Source organism: Cydia splendana, chromosome 5, assembly GCF_910591565.1.
Source record: "Cydia splendana chromosome 5, ilCydSple1.2, whole genome shotgun sequence".
Lineage (NCBI taxonomy): Eukaryota > Metazoa > Arthropoda > Insecta > Lepidoptera > Tortricidae > Cydia > Cydia splendana.
Genome location: NC_085964.1, coordinates 6,763,881 through 6,781,458, shown reverse-complemented (window position 1 = coordinate 6,781,458; position 17,578 = coordinate 6,763,881). Strand labels below are relative to the sequence as shown.

General features: G+C 36.8%; 2 protein-coding genes across 2 annotated transcripts; one reads left to right on the top strand and one right to left on the bottom strand.

Moving 5' to 3' along the window:
* Positions 1 to 71: 71 nt before the first annotated feature.
* On the top strand, positions 72 to 3,862 carry LOC134790537 (monocarboxylate transporter 13-like). The gene is made up of 6 exons (XM_063761361.1): positions 72 to 867; positions 1,269 to 1,388; positions 1,482 to 1,706; positions 1,896 to 2,642; positions 3,094 to 3,294; positions 3,550 to 3,862. Exons 1-6 carry the CDS (start codon positions 720 to 722, stop codon positions 3,717 to 3,719), a joined length of 1,611 nt encoding a protein of 536 aa, XP_063617431.1. The 5' UTR covers positions 72 to 719; the 3' UTR covers positions 3,720 to 3,862.
* Positions 3,863 to 4,207: 345 nt separating this feature from the next.
* Positions 4,208 to 15,158, bottom strand: LOC134790538 (brachyurin-like). The gene is made up of 7 exons (XM_063761362.1): positions 14,952 to 15,158; positions 14,072 to 14,347; positions 13,377 to 13,467; positions 12,840 to 12,941; positions 6,077 to 6,202; positions 5,121 to 5,251; positions 4,208 to 4,597 (listed from the first exon to the last, which is right to left on the bottom strand). Exons 1-7 carry the CDS (start codon positions 14,957 to 14,959, stop codon positions 4,507 to 4,509), a joined length of 825 nt encoding a protein of 274 aa, XP_063617432.1. The 5' UTR covers positions 14,960 to 15,158; the 3' UTR covers positions 4,208 to 4,506.
* Positions 15,159 to 17,578: the final 2,420 nt, after the last annotated feature.

Sequence of the window (17,578 nt, the reverse complement as noted above, 5' to 3'; positions counted from 1 at the left end):
GGGTTAGAAAGAGACTTCCGCTTGTAAATTGTAACTTGTAGCTTTATAAAATAGGCCACAGGGATTCTCGATTTTTCATTTTAGTTAAAGTGAAATCGTTTGTACGACTTGACGGATATTAGTACAATATAATACTTATAGTGAAACTTCCCTTTCATTTTGTTTGGGTCTGGTCCTGGGTCCAATTCTCTCCACAAGTGTTTTTGCCGCAATTATCATCCGACGCGCCGATCAGTGTTGGAGAAACGCAATCCCTTAGGTAGGCTGTGGTAGGGCGGATGAACCTAGCCCTTGGCTTGGCTTTTCTCGGCGATTGTTATCCAGAGGTTTCTGAAAATTAAAGTGAATCAAGTGATGAGATAAAACATTTACCTACCTAAATTGTTATGAACATACTCGTACTTTTGGTATAATCAAATTGTTTTACAGATGAAAACAAAATCTACAACTAAAATGCTCCGTGCGTCGGAGATTAGGGAGTCAAAATGTATTTAATTATACTTTGTATATTTCCGGTCCCTTTATTAGGTTATAGTTATTTTTACCATTCGTCCTTATCTTTCCATTGCTGCATTTAGCGACTGATCATTGTATGTTTTCAACTAACTCATACTGGTTAGAAGATTTTATATATCACCGACTTCCAAAAACCCTAACTTTTAAGATAATATATTTAGAAGAAGAAAGAAGAAGTGTAGTGATTAGTAAATTGTAGCAAGATGTCTCACGAGGAGGTGGATAGTGCCAACGGGAAGGGTGCGCAGGAGCCGGTATCCTCGCGTCAGAACTCTGCGAGCCCGCCGCCACCGCCTGACGGCGGCTGGGGCTGGATCGTGGTCTTCGCCTCCTTCATGATACATATAGTCAGTGAGTATTTTATGTCAGGTGTTTATTTATAACCACATAAGTTACATTCATTGTGTCCTGTTGTTGTGTTATTTTTTTAAGAAGGAGGACAGGTATTCCTTACTGGGCAAATAAATAGACACAAAGTTATTTATTACTATTTGGTACACTAAACTAACTTAGCTAAAGTTATAATTCTAATAGACATACTATAAATTTAGATGATCAAGTAAGTAGAGAAGTAGGTACTAGGTTAGGAATAAGTCACTTTCTTTATATGAGTTGAAATATTTAAAAAAGGGTGGGTATTTTTTTAATTTCCTAAAATTTAATTAGGTTGGGTACATTTAATTAATAACAAATTTTAATTTCCGTGGACAAATGAGAAGAATATGAAAAAAGAAAATGTGAATATGTTCCAGTTGATGGGCTGACATATTCGTTCGGCGTTTTATATTATGAGTTCCTGGGCTACTTCCAAGAGGGCGAAAGCAAGACTGCGTGGATCGTCTCAATACTGTGTGCGATCACACTAAGCTCAGGTAAGTATCAACCAATTTAATTTATACCAGATTTATGTTACAGTTATGCATGTTGAGTAAAGGCGCCATAGTGTATTCAGACTTCTATTCTAGGCCCATTAACGAGTTCGCTTGTAAACCGTTGGGGCTGCAAACTGGTGACGGTGTTCGGAGGCCTGCTGGCCGCGGCCAGCATCATCGCATCGGCCTTTGCGGGCAACGTGCTGACGCTCATCGTCACCATCGGCGTGGGCACCGGCTTCGGTTGCGGTCTCATCTACCTGCCCGCCATCGTCAGCGTCACCGTCTGGTTCGAGCGATATAGGAGCCTTGCTACAGGTAAACTTGCTTATAAACTTAGATACCCAAAATGTTTAATTTATAAATTGTACAGATGTCAATACAAAGAAAAAATTAACGATGATCAACTCTGGTCAACGTGAGATAATGTTTAAATTCATTTAACCTGCTAATTTTGCCATATCAGACTGAATTAGAGACAAAACTTTTTGTTTTCTTCTATTTCAGGCATTGCAGTGTGTGGTTCAGGACTTGGAACGTTTATTTTTCCGCATTTAACAAAGGGTCTAATCTCCAGCTACGGATGGCGAGGTGCATTAATCATTATAGGTGCCCTTATATTAAACTGCATTCCATTAGGCTTTCTGTTCTTGCCAGTACCCGAAGTGCCAAAAACACCGGCCAGCGAACCGATGCTTACAAAACAAAAGAAATCGGTACTGAATAAGTCTCAAAGTACTGAGCACATGGCTCGAGCAAACGGACGTACAGAAGACGGCGATGTGGCTAGACTAACTCTCTCGCAGCCTGCCCTGAACAAATCTCACGAGCCTAAGCCGCAGCCACATTCTAGACATGGCAGCGGCATCATGCACAGACCAGATGTATTATATCAAGGAAGTATGGCGAGCCTCACGAAATACCGGGCTTCATCTCCAGTAAGAATTCAGACTATAACCAAAGACGAAGAATCTAAATCGCCGTTATCAGAAATGCTCGATGTGTCTCTATTGGCAGACCCCATATTTGTATTATTCTCTGTATCAAACATTTTGACTAATATAGGATTTTATATACCCTATGTTTATACTGTGACTATGAGCAATGACCTGGGCATCGCAAATCCGGAACGTTTAATTTCTATAATGGGGGCGTCTACTTTAGTCGGGAGGATAGTTCTCGGCTTTATCAGCGACAAACCTTGGGTGAATCGGTTGATGGTGTACAATGTGTGCCTCACGATAGCTGGCATGAGTAAGTAGTTAACATATTTCTGTGCCTTTTATACCTATAAACACAACATGTTACCAAATGTAGCTATAGTAGATATGTACCTAATTGTAGCTTCACTGTTTATATTAACAACAACTTAAAGCTCTCCTAATACTTACATATATGTACTCATACATCAAACTTTAACTTCTAGAAACCTATCAGGGTCAGTGCTTATGTTTCACACTATAATACTTATTGTTCCTATTGTGGTATGTATTTGTCAATTGTTATGTTGGTTTATAAGGTCTAATAAGTTGCTAAGTTTGCATTAACTTGACAGTAACAATACATACTTATATGTAGATCTACATATCCTATACTAGGGAGTATAGGATATGTATGTAGTAGGAGTAGGGACCCTGTATGTGAGTGTAGTCTGACTCAAACATTTTTCGATATCTCTTACTTAATAAATATCGCCTCATTGCAGGTATGGCTTTAGCAGCAGTGGGCACAGAGTTCTGGGGTCTAGCCATGTATGCGGCGATGTACGGCTTCACGTCCGGAGCATACGTGGGATTGACGTCGGTGGTACTGGTGGATCTTTTTGGGATGGAGAAACTAACTAATGCCTTTGGGCTCTTGCTGTTTTTCCAAGGCATCGCGTCACTATTTGGGGCGCCTCTTGCAGGTGAATCTTCAATTATGTTGTGATTATAGAAATACAGCTTTATTTCTTTTGGGAGTTGATAAATTACGCGCGATTACGCGGCGTTAGTAAAAGTGATCAAAATACAAACAAATACTAAACAAACGTGTAATCTTTTACTTGATTCTGCCAACGAATGTCCTTTTTTTCATGAGAGCTCTTTATTAATTACTCAGAGTATACGAGTACCTACTTACAACGATGAAATGTGTATTATTGACATTATAGTTTTTTCAGGATGGCTCGTTCAAGCGACAGGCTCATATATGCCCACATTCATCGGGGCCGGAGCCTTCGTGTCCGTCAGCGGGGTGATGCTGTTCGTGATCCCATTGATGCAGCGACGCCGCCGCACAAGCCCTGCGCGCGCGCGCTCGCCTAAGGAGCTACCTTTGGACCACATGTAGTGGCTTGCCAACGGGGTGCGCACACAATCCTTGAGGAGAATTGTGGTTTAAAAATTGCTACAGTTTTGGTCCTGCTATGATAAGATTTTGACACATCACGCAGGGCATCTAGCGCTCACCAATAAGCGACGAGCGATCGTTAAGGTCATATCATAGCAAGATCAAAAGAGTAATTAATTAGTATTACTGAAATCGTTAAAACAGGATCAGCCTCTTTGCCATCGTGCTGCACTCCCTTTCCGCTCCACTGATAATGATAACTCCTTCTACGACAGGGTACGTATATTCTATTCTAGTGCTCGTACAATTATAGTAGAAATAATGATAATTTTACAAAGATGAAAACAGCTAGACATTGTAAATATGGCTTATCTTAGCAACGAATGCATGTGATAAAAGTTTTGATGACTGAAGCATTAAACTCCATCCAAACATCCAAAGATATAGTTTAGTTTTATGGTATATATAGTAGGTATGACGAAAGATAAATTAGATAAATAATGTAAATATAGTATTTAACGAAAAGGTGCAATAATAATTTATTTAATTTAACCTTACTTGCTCTTTGTTGCTGACTTGTGAGGTTGTGATGATGTGATGTAAAAAATATGTAAATGTAGTATTATTATCACTTTTGTTATAAATAAGCGTTTCATTAAAATATAATTACACAGAATTATACAGAAACACCAGTCAGAGAAGAACTCGATCCAAACAGTACTTATGCCTAGGTACTAAACCGCGAAGACCTATTAAGATTTTATTAAGCTTATTACGTGTCATCAGTTCAGTAATCTGGTATCACATTATGCACTACGTCTCCTGCTTCTTGCGAACAATGTTTCTTCAACAGCCTCTCAGTATTCAATTTGATCCATCTGAAAATAATTGAGTTGAGTAAATTACAATCTGAACAAAAAGGATATGATTCTGATTTCACCATTTTTTTTTTGATTTTGTTATGATATGGCCTTGACACACTGCTTGACACGTTTCGCAGTGCATCTCATGCGCACTAAGAAGTGCGAGTGATTCGCTTCTCTTCTTCGACTAGTTATACTATCCATCTCCATTTATCCATAATTCCCGTGTCACCATTTTTACGTCAATGGCTGTTTGTCGGCATAAACTCCACAGGACTTTTTTTCAACTGTTTTGCGTCTGTTGATTCAAGCTAGTGAGATACTTGATTATATTACTCCCAGTGCATTTCGCGCGCACTAATCAGTGATCGCGATCGTCAAGGCATAATCATAACAAGATCAAAACCCTAACAAATAGTTAAGCCGTAATCGGCCTCCACAAGTGCATAATATGGAGTCATGTAGGATTCCGTTCCCGCTTTTAAAACCAAAGCTCGGAAGTGATTCTAAAAAGAGTAGCTTTTCCTTAGGTCCTTACTGGTAAAAGTAGGAAACGTTGGTGAACAAGGCGATGTGGGGCGCGTCTTCAAGATTGGCGCCGTACGAGGAGATGCCCATGATCATACCCTTGTATAAGGCTGCGCCGCCGTTGTCACTCTGGCGGTTCATCTGGAATGCATTAAACAGATTATTTAAATGCGTCTTTAATATACGGTAGCGCTGTCAGTATGGATTAATCGCAGAACTTTAAGAGCTGTATCGATTTTACCCATACAATGTATGTTTAGTGAAAATTTATGGTTTCGGAGAAATCATCGATTTTCGTGAAACGTGAATGTAAACTGCTTCAAACATAAAAAGGAGTGTAAAGGTTTTTAAAGGGCCGGCAATGCGCAATATAGCACCTCTGGAGTTGAAGGTGTCCATAGGCTACGGTGACTGCTTATCATCAGACGGATCGTATACTTGTTTGCCACCGACGTGGTAATAAATATATTGTTTTAAAAATCTGGATGTATGTTAATTGAATAGTAACCCTTACAAAACAATGGTCAAGAGAGCTGAATTAACTAGATTTTAACCAAATTTCGCTGACCATGGTTCTGACGGAAGAAACCAAAATTCAATTCAAACCAAGGTATGATATTGTTAAATATGTTTTAGGGCACTGTAGTCAACAAGCAACCCTTATAATTCCGGCATGTCCGTTTGTCTGTTTCTTTGTCTGTCTGTCCATCTATCCGTCCGAGAGGTAGAAAGCGCTAAAATTTGTCATGGATATTTAGGAGGAAATTTCAAAGCAATTTGTGCTACATGCGCCAGTAATACCTATGTCTTAGTGACCTACAACCCGGGGTCAATGAGAAAGGGTCTCTTGTTATAAAACGGTTAGACGTTAATGAAAATTCCACAAATTAGTTAGGCATGATCTTTTGAACAATTATATATTTAATAAACCTATGGACTACAACTTGGTAGGCACTAGGCACTTACTAAGTCGTATTTCACGCAAAACATTGAGGATGTGACGACCTCGGAGTAGGTCTTTACGCATTCTGCCTGGTCTATCAGCTGCATAACGGATTGAAGAATAGTATTTTCTTGAACTTTTGCAACATCCTGTAAATCATCATCAGACTAGAGTCAGGCTAAGCTAACTATGCACCGTGTTCGATAACACAGAGCTAGTGTAGCTGTGGAACTGTTATCATAAACGTCAAACTTCTATGAAATTATGACGTTTATAGCTGGTTTGTTAGTGCACACCGTTGTATGGTGACCTTGCACTTTGAGACTATGCGCTGAAACTTGGCACAGTTGGTTCTTAGCTGGTCCTGAGCAGATACAGACCGGGAGACATCGAGAGCCACCTCTCAATTAGTGGGGGGGGGGGGGGGAGTTCGACGCCGCCGCGCTTCACTTGGAGCAACATTTCTCTAAAACTATACCTATTCGGGCATGTGATATATCATTTTCGGAAAAATTAAGGATGGGAAATCTATTTTTAGAACAAAAACAATGCACTTTCTAACAAAAAAAATGTATAAAATAGAAAAGACTAAAAAACATATTTTTGTTTTTTTTTTATAATTACCATTTTTTTTAAAAAGCGTTGCAGGAATCTGAAAACAAAAAATATAGTCATAAAGCTATTATTACGTTTAAAAAAATACATGGTTTATTATACAAATCTGTTGATAAATGGGAGATAAAAAATTATATTAAGCGTGGGTCAGAGCTATCTCATATGAAGGTGAGAAGGTTACTTATAATTTGTTCTACAATCGTTTACTTTTTTTAGTTTTTCGTAAATAACTCGTAAACGATAGCCCACAGCAAAAAAATATATTTTACGTAAATAATCTGTTTCAGATTTCTTATAATATAAGTGCTACTTTTTTTCGCTAGGATCAATATAAAAAAAAAATATTGAAGGGAGAAAATAAATTCTAAGGTCCCCTTTTATAGTAATTCGTAAATAACTCGTAACGTAATCGATGGCCAATAGCAAAAAATGTTTTATTACATGAATAATGTACATAAAATTTCCTACAAAAAAGGTCATTCAAACTTTTTCGCTAGGATCAATATTAAAAACGATATCAAAGAGAGAAAATAAATTCTTAGGTACCCTTTTTAACTATAAGTAACCTTAATAATATTTTGTATTGAGATCACTCTGACTCACGCTGTATATTATTTTTTATCTCCCATTTATCAACAGTTTTGTATAATAAACTATATATTTTTTAAACGTAATAAGTGTAGCTTTACGACTGTATTTTTTGTTTTCAGATTCCTGCTACACTTAAAAAAAAATTGGTGATTATAAAAAAATATAAAATACGTTTTTTAGTCTTTTCTACTTCATTCTTTTTTTTTGTTAGAAAGTGCATTGTTTTTGTTCTTAAAATAGATTCTTCATCCTCAATTTATCCGAAAATGATGTATTACATGCCCTAATAGGTATAGTTTTAGAGAAATGTTGCTCCAAGTGAAGCGCCGCAGCGTCGATCTTTCCCCTCACCCCTCCACTAAATGAGAGGTGGCTCTCGACGGCTTCCGGTCTGTATCTGCTCAAGACCAGCTAACAATCAACTGTGCCAAGTTTCAGCGCATACCTAGTCTCAAAATGCAAGGTGTCGTGCACTAACAAACCAGCTATTAAAAGAGAATTTGCACACTCTGTGTTATCAAACAGGGTGCAGAATTAGGTTAGCCTGACTCATAAGGGAATAATAGTTATATTTGGTTATATTTATAAAATTATTAAAATTAATAAAGAAAGAAATAATAGGTAATTGTAATAATTTATCAATAAAACATATAAGCAGAACAATAAATAGTAGGTAATAACAAGTAATAGGTATCATTGTATCAATTAGGATTGTTCATTTTTTTAGACCCCCATTTTTATTTTATTTTCTGAAAATATAGGTTAATTTAAGATACCAATTTGAATGATTTATTAATTCACGGCTCGGTTGAATATTTATAATTTATTGAAAATATGAGATACGACTTCTCGTAAATTACATGTAGTGGCTGATTTGATAAAGCACAAGCAATAACAAACATTAAAAAAATAGTTGTAATTGTCAATTGATTGTAATGTCACCTGTCTACAATGTCAGTGTCACGCGTTTCTATAAATAATATCGTCTGGAAAACTCGTTTATTTTGAATCCCTAAATCAATAATTTCAAAATACCTACGCTATAAATTTGTGAAAGCTGATTCCAGAAATCTGCCTAAGTTATATAATATAACTTAGTTTTATTGGAGTATGTATCCATATAGCATCCAACTCCAACCATAACTTGGCTGAAATCAGGGGAGCAAAAATACAAATGTAAGTTACATCATATATTTTTTAACTGATTCGATTCGTAAGATGATTGGATTCATAAAATCGTTATAAGCGTCCATTGCTAAGGTAGCTTAGCACCCAGTGGGTTCTACCGGCTTGTCACCATTGTTTGGATATTGTACTATATTAGGTACATGCCAATTTTGCTAATGAAATCCTATAATTTCAGGTCATCATGTGATTCCTATATAGATACGGCTGTGGGATACGTAATGTACGAAGGAGATTGATTTTGTTAAGGCACTTGGGCCCTGAACAAAGTTGAGCATTTTGTATCGAAACGAACGTCATATTAATCGTCATAATACTTTACGACAGTAAATAATGCCTGGGAACAGAGTAAATAACAAACCATACACTTCTCTTCTGGTTCGTCAACAAGAAGCCATCATTGTCAGCTGCTCGTGCAGAACATGATGAACATACATATATGTATAGTTACTTTTTTTTTTGGGAAACATATATACATATATTTCCTAAATTAATAAAAAAGTAGGTAAACAAAAACATGTTTTATTATTCACAACTATTAACTTAAGTCTTGTCCACCATGATATCAGCAGCTTGAACTGCAACATGTACCTGGAAATTAGAAATTATATCTTTTTAAAGCAGTTTTAGGCTGAATTTTGAGTATGACTATGTATTCTTGTATAGTGTTTCTTTCTAGTAGGCACCATCTCTGTTTAACGGTTTGCCTTTATATACTCTGGCTACATTACCACAGAAAACACATAGGTCCCCGCGACCCTACCTACAAAGTGAGCTTTTAAATAATTGTAGTAAAATAATATTAATTTTATACTTACATCGACGTGATCCTCACAGCAATACTGTGTGTAAGTAGGTAGGTATTCCAAGTTCAATTCACGGCACCATGTTTCACGTCGTAGGTCTTCGCGGATTCGAACAATCATTTTTGTGAATCATTCCCACACGTAGGAACAAGGTCTTTGATATATCAAGCAACGAAAACTACTGTTTATGTATCAATTATAAATCAAATCATAACAAACCAGCGCAGCGGTTTAACTGAAAAATTTCATTATGACAATGATAACTTTGACAATTACGTGAGTGACGGATTGATTTACTATGGTCCGATAACTTTTATTATGCGATGACTTTACATTCAGCCAACGAGAAAGGTCAAACTAAGGTCATAAGGATATTTGTTGAAATATCTTCAATCCTCAATTATTATATCGCAGCAAATGTCGGAAACTGTTTGAAAACCTCATATCTCGAAATGGTTTTCGAAATAGAACATTTAAAAAAAAATGAACAATCCTAATTCAATTTATTAGAAAACTATGAATATAACGCCATCTCTGCGAAAATACGTGAAGTTTTTCACTACTCGGGAGTGCTGCTATGAGTAACATAACAAAACCAACAACGTACGCTATGTTATCACAGATGGCGAAAGAAAATGGCTAATATTCTTACTTTTACATGTTTGTTGGTATATAAACTAGATGGCGCAATATATGTTGGTTAAGATCAAGTTAAGATAGAGTATTTAATAAAAACAAAAACCTATTTCTCAAGATTTCTCACTGATCTTGACTGCTGCTCAATGCTCAATTACTCTCTTAAAAATATGGTTGTCTGTAAAGTCTGTTTACGGACGATAATTTTTCGTGATAACGTCATAAGAAAACATTCCCATTACATTACGTAACGTTACCGTGGAGATCTGTCTACAACGTTGCCATGGAGATCCGTTCACAACGTGACACTTTTTCATTCATGCTACCGGTGTTCATCGATTTATAAGACGTTATCACGTCAAAATAAAATATTTTAGACACTGTTGCACAACACAGCTTGGCAGGTATTATAGCGCCCGCACCACTTCACACCTCGGCTAATGTTATGAATGTTACGATCAGTGTCAACTGCAGCTGCATTACTCAATCAGCTCCCTTGACTTGATAAAAGGAGTGACGTTCACCACTGCATTACTGCCGCGATTATGATTATGACCTTCATTCCGTCGCTTATTTTATCAAGGAACTTGACAGATACAGTGGTGGCCACAACAACGCCGCAGCAGTAAATAAAGTAGCATTTGACATAGAAACGTTACCTTAAGAAGGAAGTATATCTACTGACAAAAGTAACTTTCTTCATACAATATCCATTTCGGGCGAAAACGTTTTCCACTAACTAAATCTTAAAATATCACTTTGATTTTGATGTCGATCGCTTCAGCATAATATATTCTAGGTTAATAGGTTTCGCTATTTTGAAAAATAATAATATATATTTATATAGGTATATATATTTTTAATGGCAAGTTTTGAAAAAAAGGAAAACCTATAAACCTAATAAAATATAATGGGGAATGGAAAATATTTAAGAGTGGAAATAGTTATTTGTACAACAAGAGATCAAAGTTTGATATTTCTGCGAGTGCTTATTTTGAGTCCCGTGCAAGCGAAAGATTCTATAATAGATTCACGAGCGTAGCGAGTGAATCTAATTTAGAATCTTGAGCGTAGTAAGGGACTCAAAAGCGCACGAGATGTAAATAACTTTGATCTCGTGTAGTACACAAAATTTTTCACACCTTAGCAGTGAGAACATACCTATTAAACAACTTGAAAAATGTAATCCTTCTTCGTGTCTTAATACCTACGCACTCATGTTTTCTTAAGATATACAAACAATTAAGTTTAATTACCGCAATCTGACACAAAAACAAAACGTAATAATAAATTTCAGTAAAATAATATGGAAATAAAGAAACATCAACTGACACTTCAACCAACAACTTTTTTTTGTAAAAAAGGAACTTTGTAAGATACGGTCCGAATTGCGGATACGTACTATTTGTCAACTATAGTAGAAATTCTTAAAAGTAAAATAATTAATTTTGCGTGATAATCTGTGTATTTTATGAGTTCATTATTTTAATTGTACAATAAAATACCTAAAATATAGTATTTTTATCAAATCTTAAACTTTATTTTAATTAAATAATTATTTAGAATTCATACTCGTACGGAGCTCGTACGTGGTTTGGAACGATGCGTTCTGAAGTTTTTCGGGGGTCTATTATAAACAGTCAATATACCGTTGAATGTCGTTTGAACTTTTTTTCGTCTGTTTCTTTTTGCTAACAGTGTGAAAGGGACAGAGATAATAGAACCCAAGTATTTCGAACTTGTATTAGACCCCGCATGTTGAAATGACATTTGACTTTAAAGGTCACTTGAATGTCATTTTGTCTCACTCAGTGAGCAAAATCGCATTTTGCTCACTATTTTTAAGAAGCAAAGTACCCTTGTTCGAGCTGCTGAGGTGAAAAAAGTTTTCTCTTTTAGTATGGACAATCACGTGCTATACGTGTCAGTAGCTAATTATTTCCCTCTTAACAGTGTTACTCAAAGAGTATAATAATATAATAATACATAGGTATATGTATATTGTATAGTAAGTGTTCCAAAACTGGCATTGTGGATGTGGGCATGAAGGCCGCAAAGCTGAAATGGGACTGGGCAGGGCACATCTGCCGAATGCTACCAGAACGCTGGGCCAAAGTATCCACGGACTGGATCCCACAGGATGGATCTCGGGGCAGAGGAATACCCAAACGGAGATGGCGGGACAACCTCGATACATTCTGTGTGGAGTGGCGGGAGTGTGTGTTTAGACAGAGACAAGTGGCGGGAAAGAGGGGAGGCCTTTGCCCAGCAGTGGGACACACTAATAGGCTAATTAAAAAAAAAAGTGTAGTTGAGTTACGAAATTAAATATCGTACTTCTGGTTGTTGTAACCACTCTGGTTGTCAAAAGTTAACGTAAACAATTACCATAAGCAAAGAGAATAAAGTCTATAGAGACGGATTGTCAAAGTAAATTATGTAGCCACTGTAAATTTACTGCCATCTTTCGACAGAACATAAAACTGTTAGAACGCCATTTGACTTTGATCCTTATTCTTTCAGTGATATGTGTTAACTTATTAAATATTAATATTCACGCCATCTACTCGACTATAGGCCAAAGGTATGGTTCCATGTTTTCGAGCGATGGCGCCACAACCTTCAGCCTATGCTCGAGTAGATGGCGTGAATATTAATATTTAAAAAGTTAACACATATCAGTTAAAGAATAAGGATCAAAGTCAAATGGCGTTCAAACAGGTTTAATCTTCAGTCGAATGATGGCAGTAAATTAACTGTAGCTACATAATTTACCATGACAGTAACTCTCTTCTTCAAATCCTCTTTGCCATAAGATATATGGCGCGGTCAGCGCCATCTATATCAGTTGTCACACAAAGGACACGATGATTTTTGTACACTTAACAACTCTTCCACAATCAATAATAACACTATGTTAACAATGAAGAAAATAGTAGGATATTATAGATACCTTTCCCCACCCCGTTACCGAGACAAAACTAAGGTGGGGTATTGTAGTCCCTGGCTTGATTAAAACGGCTTTTCTTGCACCCAAATCGAACTTGACGTGTGTCTACAAAATATATAAATATAAAATTAACACCTTATAAGAAAATCAAATTGAATTGCCGGCCGAATTTTATTCTATTTGATTTATCATAGCTTTATATATTAACTTACTTAGCGTTATATAGATAATCAAGCCCTCATTCAAAATGTACACCAAGAGTAGGGTATAGTTGCCATTAGATATAGATAAGATACATTTGATTGTAAGATGCGTAGGAGCGGGCAACGTGCTCAACTGCTCACAAATGTATCAGCACTCATTACGCGTTACGATATTAGAGTAGGTCCATAATCAGATATTTTCAGCAACTTGGTTACTTCTACATAATATTTATGGTGACTGTAGGTACCTACAGTTGCCATAGATTAAAATTTAAAATATACTTTTGATCAGTGAATAAAGATGATAATTTAAAATCTCATTAATTGTTGACCTTACCTTGAGTACTAGCAACGCGATATCGTTGTCCAGGTAGCTTTTGTATTGGAAAAATTCATGTGGTTTTTTTTCAACCACAGCAATAACCTGTCTGCACAAAAAAACATTGTATTCATTTTACTTAATCATACTGGTAATAAGAAAATAAAAGTATACTATGCTATGTATGATGCAATGAGAGCTATATTGTAAAAAATAGGCCATTTTAATTAGATAATTGGCATTAAAATGAGCATAGGAATATTTGCTTTAGTTCTGTTTAGTTTTGATCTACCTAAACTAAATACATGAAAAACAAGTTCTTCGATAGGTACTAATAAATATAAGTTTATTGTTAGAACAAAAAGGATTTTTAATACGACAACATATCGGTTGAGAATTGGAGTGGATTAAATCCAGCGGATTTTGGTAGACCCCGCGAATCGCCACGGCTAAGCCATAAAAAATAGAAACTGGATTGACTAAAAAAAAACATAAAATTATTAAACCTAAAAATGTTGTGACTTCTGAACTCACAACATTTTAAGAGCACTAATTGTTGAGAAATGTGACTAGTATATATAAGTATAGAAGAGAGGAGAACAGCCGGACAGACATACGCATGCTCGGTCAATAATAGTGACAATTTAATTGCCAATTGTACATTTGCTGAAATCCTGTACAAAATAGTACCTATGATTTAAGTTCATACTAACCCTTTATCCATATAGTTCCTAACTCCATACTTGACAAAAATAGTGTCCGCGTCCGTATCCTCCTGAAAGCAGCTGGCCACGGTGAGTACAAGTTTGCTTCCGATGAAGGATCCGGAGCAGTAGATGCGGTCGTAGACAACGAGCGCGTGGTGCGCTACCGAGGCTTCCACGGCTTTAGGCGCGCTGGTGATCGGCCGGTACATGAGTAAATCATCGTGGGTCTCAGTCATGATGCCGTGCGCGTGGGCCAGCGAGTGGATCAATAACAATTGTTGGCTGTGTGAGAAAATTTTGCAATTACATCGATGTAATCAAATCAAATATCATTTATTTTCAGGCAACAAAGGCCAATATATACGTACCTTACATACAATAAATAGTTAAATATAATCTTAAAACTAAAAATCATTTAATGTAGAGCTTGCACCTAACTGCTTTTTTGTGTATTGACAAATTACCTTCGTAAGATATTCATACATATTTAGTGACGATACTGACTAGACCATTGCAAACAGTTATACAGTTAATAGGCCTTACTTAACTCTGTAACGAGTGTAAGCTTATGGTAGCTTCTTAAGAGTAGGTAGTACCTACTAGGTACGTCGTCAAAGAAGAAATACCAAGACAAAAGTAGAAAAGAAAAACATTTCATAGTCCTACACTGCTAAAAGCCGTACCTACTTCATGTTACTAAACTTTAAATTTATGAATTGCCAATAATAAAATTTACCACGTTACTTTCCACGTCCCTGTAAAAACAAGTGAAAACATTGCCAAAAAATAATCAGATAATCACCTGCTTCGCTGTAAAAAGGGAAAACCAATTGAAATATATGCAAACACTTCGTTTGGTATGTACCTAAGTATTCAGAAAACTCACAAATTCATTCCGGTGAAGTGGGGACAGCTACAATTTCAATACTTGACTTAATTCGGGTTTGGAGGGCGGCCCTGCATAATAGCAATGTCCGAGGAACACTCCGCGACAGACTAATAAACTCCAGCCATCAACAAAGCGAGACTCGTATTTGTGAGTAAAATTTGCAATCATACTTCGCCGCTCCAAATAGTCGATACGACGTTATTACTGTTTTGGTAGAGTTTTGAGTAACCACTACTGAATCTACAGATAGGTTTCAAATTCGTAGTAACTTTAGAAACTTTTCAGTCGTAAGTCTAATGTTACAAAGTGCAGAATCGTTTGGAGTTTTCTATTAGAAAATAACTTCATAAAATAGTCGCGATATACATTGTTCCAATATTGCAACCATATAGGTAGAAGGTATGTATAAACGCTGTTACGCGTACACTTTGCCGCAGTGTTTATGCCTCGGCATACACACGATTTGCATTTCGGTCACGTTTCGAAGGGAAGTCGCAGAAATGGACTTACTTCCTCGGCTGTTGTTATCTCGCGCCGTTTTAAGGGTCAAAAGGCCCATTATTCCCATTATTTCTTGACTGATGTAGGTAGAGTTTACTTTCGGTCTTATATCGTATTTTGATCGTAAAAGGTTTACATATTTACTATTATTATGATGTAACTACATAAAGTATTTAGTAATAGTCACAACACAAACCTTATTGACCTAAATAACAGTGGGATTAGGTCCATTGTCCCATAATAATGATATAATTTCTTCTCCAAGTTATGTCTGACACTGCAGCTTGCTGGCTACAGATTAAAAAACCGGCCAAGTGCGAGTCGGACTCGCGCACGGAGGGTTCCGTACAATTACGCAAAAAACGGCAAAGAATCACGTCTGTTGTATGGGAGCTCCACTTAAATATTTGTTTTATTCTGTTTTTAGGGTTCCGTACCCAAGGGGTCATCCATTAATTACGTCACACGTTTAGGGGGAGGGAGGGGGTCAAGAAAATGTGACATATTGTGACATGGGGGAGGGGGGAGACACAAACTTTGTGACGTCACTTTAACTTCATCAGTAACCGAATTTTTTTTTTATTAATTATTTTATTCGCTGTACGTTTAAATAACAAGTTTTTAAAACGATAATCGTTTTTATTCTTTTAATTTTCTTTCCTAAGCAGTTTTGGGTTATAAAATTACTAATATTTATATCGTCAAAAATATTTTGATAAAATATTAATAATACTTAGGTACTTACTTAATTCGATTTGGCGATTTCGTAGAAAAAATGTGACGTCACACTAGGGGGGAGGGGTTTGCCAAATGTGACCAAATGTGACAAGGGGGGGGGGGGGGAGGGGTCAAAAAACCTAGAAATTCGTGTGACGTAATTAATGGATGACCCCCAAAGGGTAAAACGGGACCCTATTACTAAGACTTCGCTGTCCGTCCGTCCGTCCGTCCGTCCGTCCGTCCGTCCGTCCGTCCGTCCGTCCGTCCGTCCGTCTGTCACCAGGCTGTATCTCACGAACCGTGATAGCTAGACAGTTGAAATTTTCACAGATGATGTATTTCTGTTGCCGCTATAACAACAAATACTAAACTACTACTAAAAACGTGATTTTTGACCAAAGTTAAGCAACGTCGGGAGTGGTCAGTACTTGGATGGGTGACCGTTTTTTTTTTGCTTTTTTTTTTTCGTTTTTTTTTTGCATTATGGTACGGAACCCTTCGTGCGCGAGTCCGACTCGCACTTGCCCGGTTTTTTAGTATTTGTTGTTATAGCGGCAACAGAAATACATAATCTGTGAAAATTTCAACTGTCTAGCTATCACGGTTCATGAGATACAGCCTGGTGACAGACAGACAGACAGACGGATAGTGGAGTCTTAGTAATAGGGTCCCGTTTTTACCCTTTGGGTAGGGAACCCTAAAAATAGTATAAATGCACATTAAAACCGTGCCTTGCCTGCATTGTTTATAGTGTTAGGCATATTTAACGCCATAAATAAACCCAGTGGCAATATCGGTACATTTCTCTGCTCTTTGAAAATGCAACTGCGGCATAAATATCTAATGAAATGCGGGAATTGTGCATCAAACCCGAGATAAAATTATATCACCCCCCGAACTTGCCCGGGGCACTCCTTTTCGCTCCAATATTAGTAATGCAAAAGCTTTTAACAGAACGCCGAATACCAAAATGTTCGCTGTGGAATATAATGTAGTCTTTTATTACTTAACTTTGTGGGTATAATCAGTGTGCGAGGGTAGTTTCACCGTGGGAACGGCAACAGAACTTTTAAGCCATATTGCATACGAGCCATTAGTGTTTAGCGGTGCAGTTGCTGACCCGCAACTGAGGTCTTAAAATAAAATTATGCTGTGTTAGTTTATGTTTCAAACACGTAAATGTTGTTGGGAATCGTAGGATATACTTAGTCTAAGCATTTGCATAATATCTGTGGTTTGGTGTGGTTTATGCATCAGCATTTTAAACTCGAGTAATCATTGATCTTGCAACGATATTGAAGTTGTTGCTACTGTTGCAAGCTACCATTTTAATATCCAACTGGAAAAATCGAACACAGATGTTGTTCAAATATGATCGCACGGGAAATATTTATATAAACATT

What these genes read in the sequence shown, in the direction of transcription:
- LOC134790537 (XM_063761361.1), top strand. Translation starts at nt 720, where the DNA reads ATGTCTCACGAGGAGGTGGATAGTGCCAACGGGAAGGGTGCGCAGGAG. An exon ending in ATATAGGAGCCTTGCTACAG is followed by an intron (nt 1,707 to 1,895) that starts GTAAACTTGCTT and finishes CTTCTATTTCAG; the next exon opens with GCATTGCAGTGTGTGGTTCA. An exon ending in CCTCACGATAGCTGGCATGA is followed by an intron (nt 2,643 to 3,093) that starts GTAAGTAGTTAA and finishes GCCTCATTGCAG; the next exon opens with GTATGGCTTTAGCAGCAGTG.
- LOC134790538 (XM_063761362.1), bottom strand. An exon ending in AGGAACTATATGGATAAAGG is followed by an intron (nt 13,468 to 14,071) that starts GTTAGTATGAAC and finishes TTTTTTGTGCAG; the next exon opens with ACAGGTTATTGCTGTGGTTG. An exon ending in TTTGCGTGAAATACGACTTA is followed by an intron (nt 5,252 to 6,076) that starts GTAAGTGCCTAG and finishes AATGCATTCCAG; the next exon opens with ATGAACCGCCAGAGTGACAA.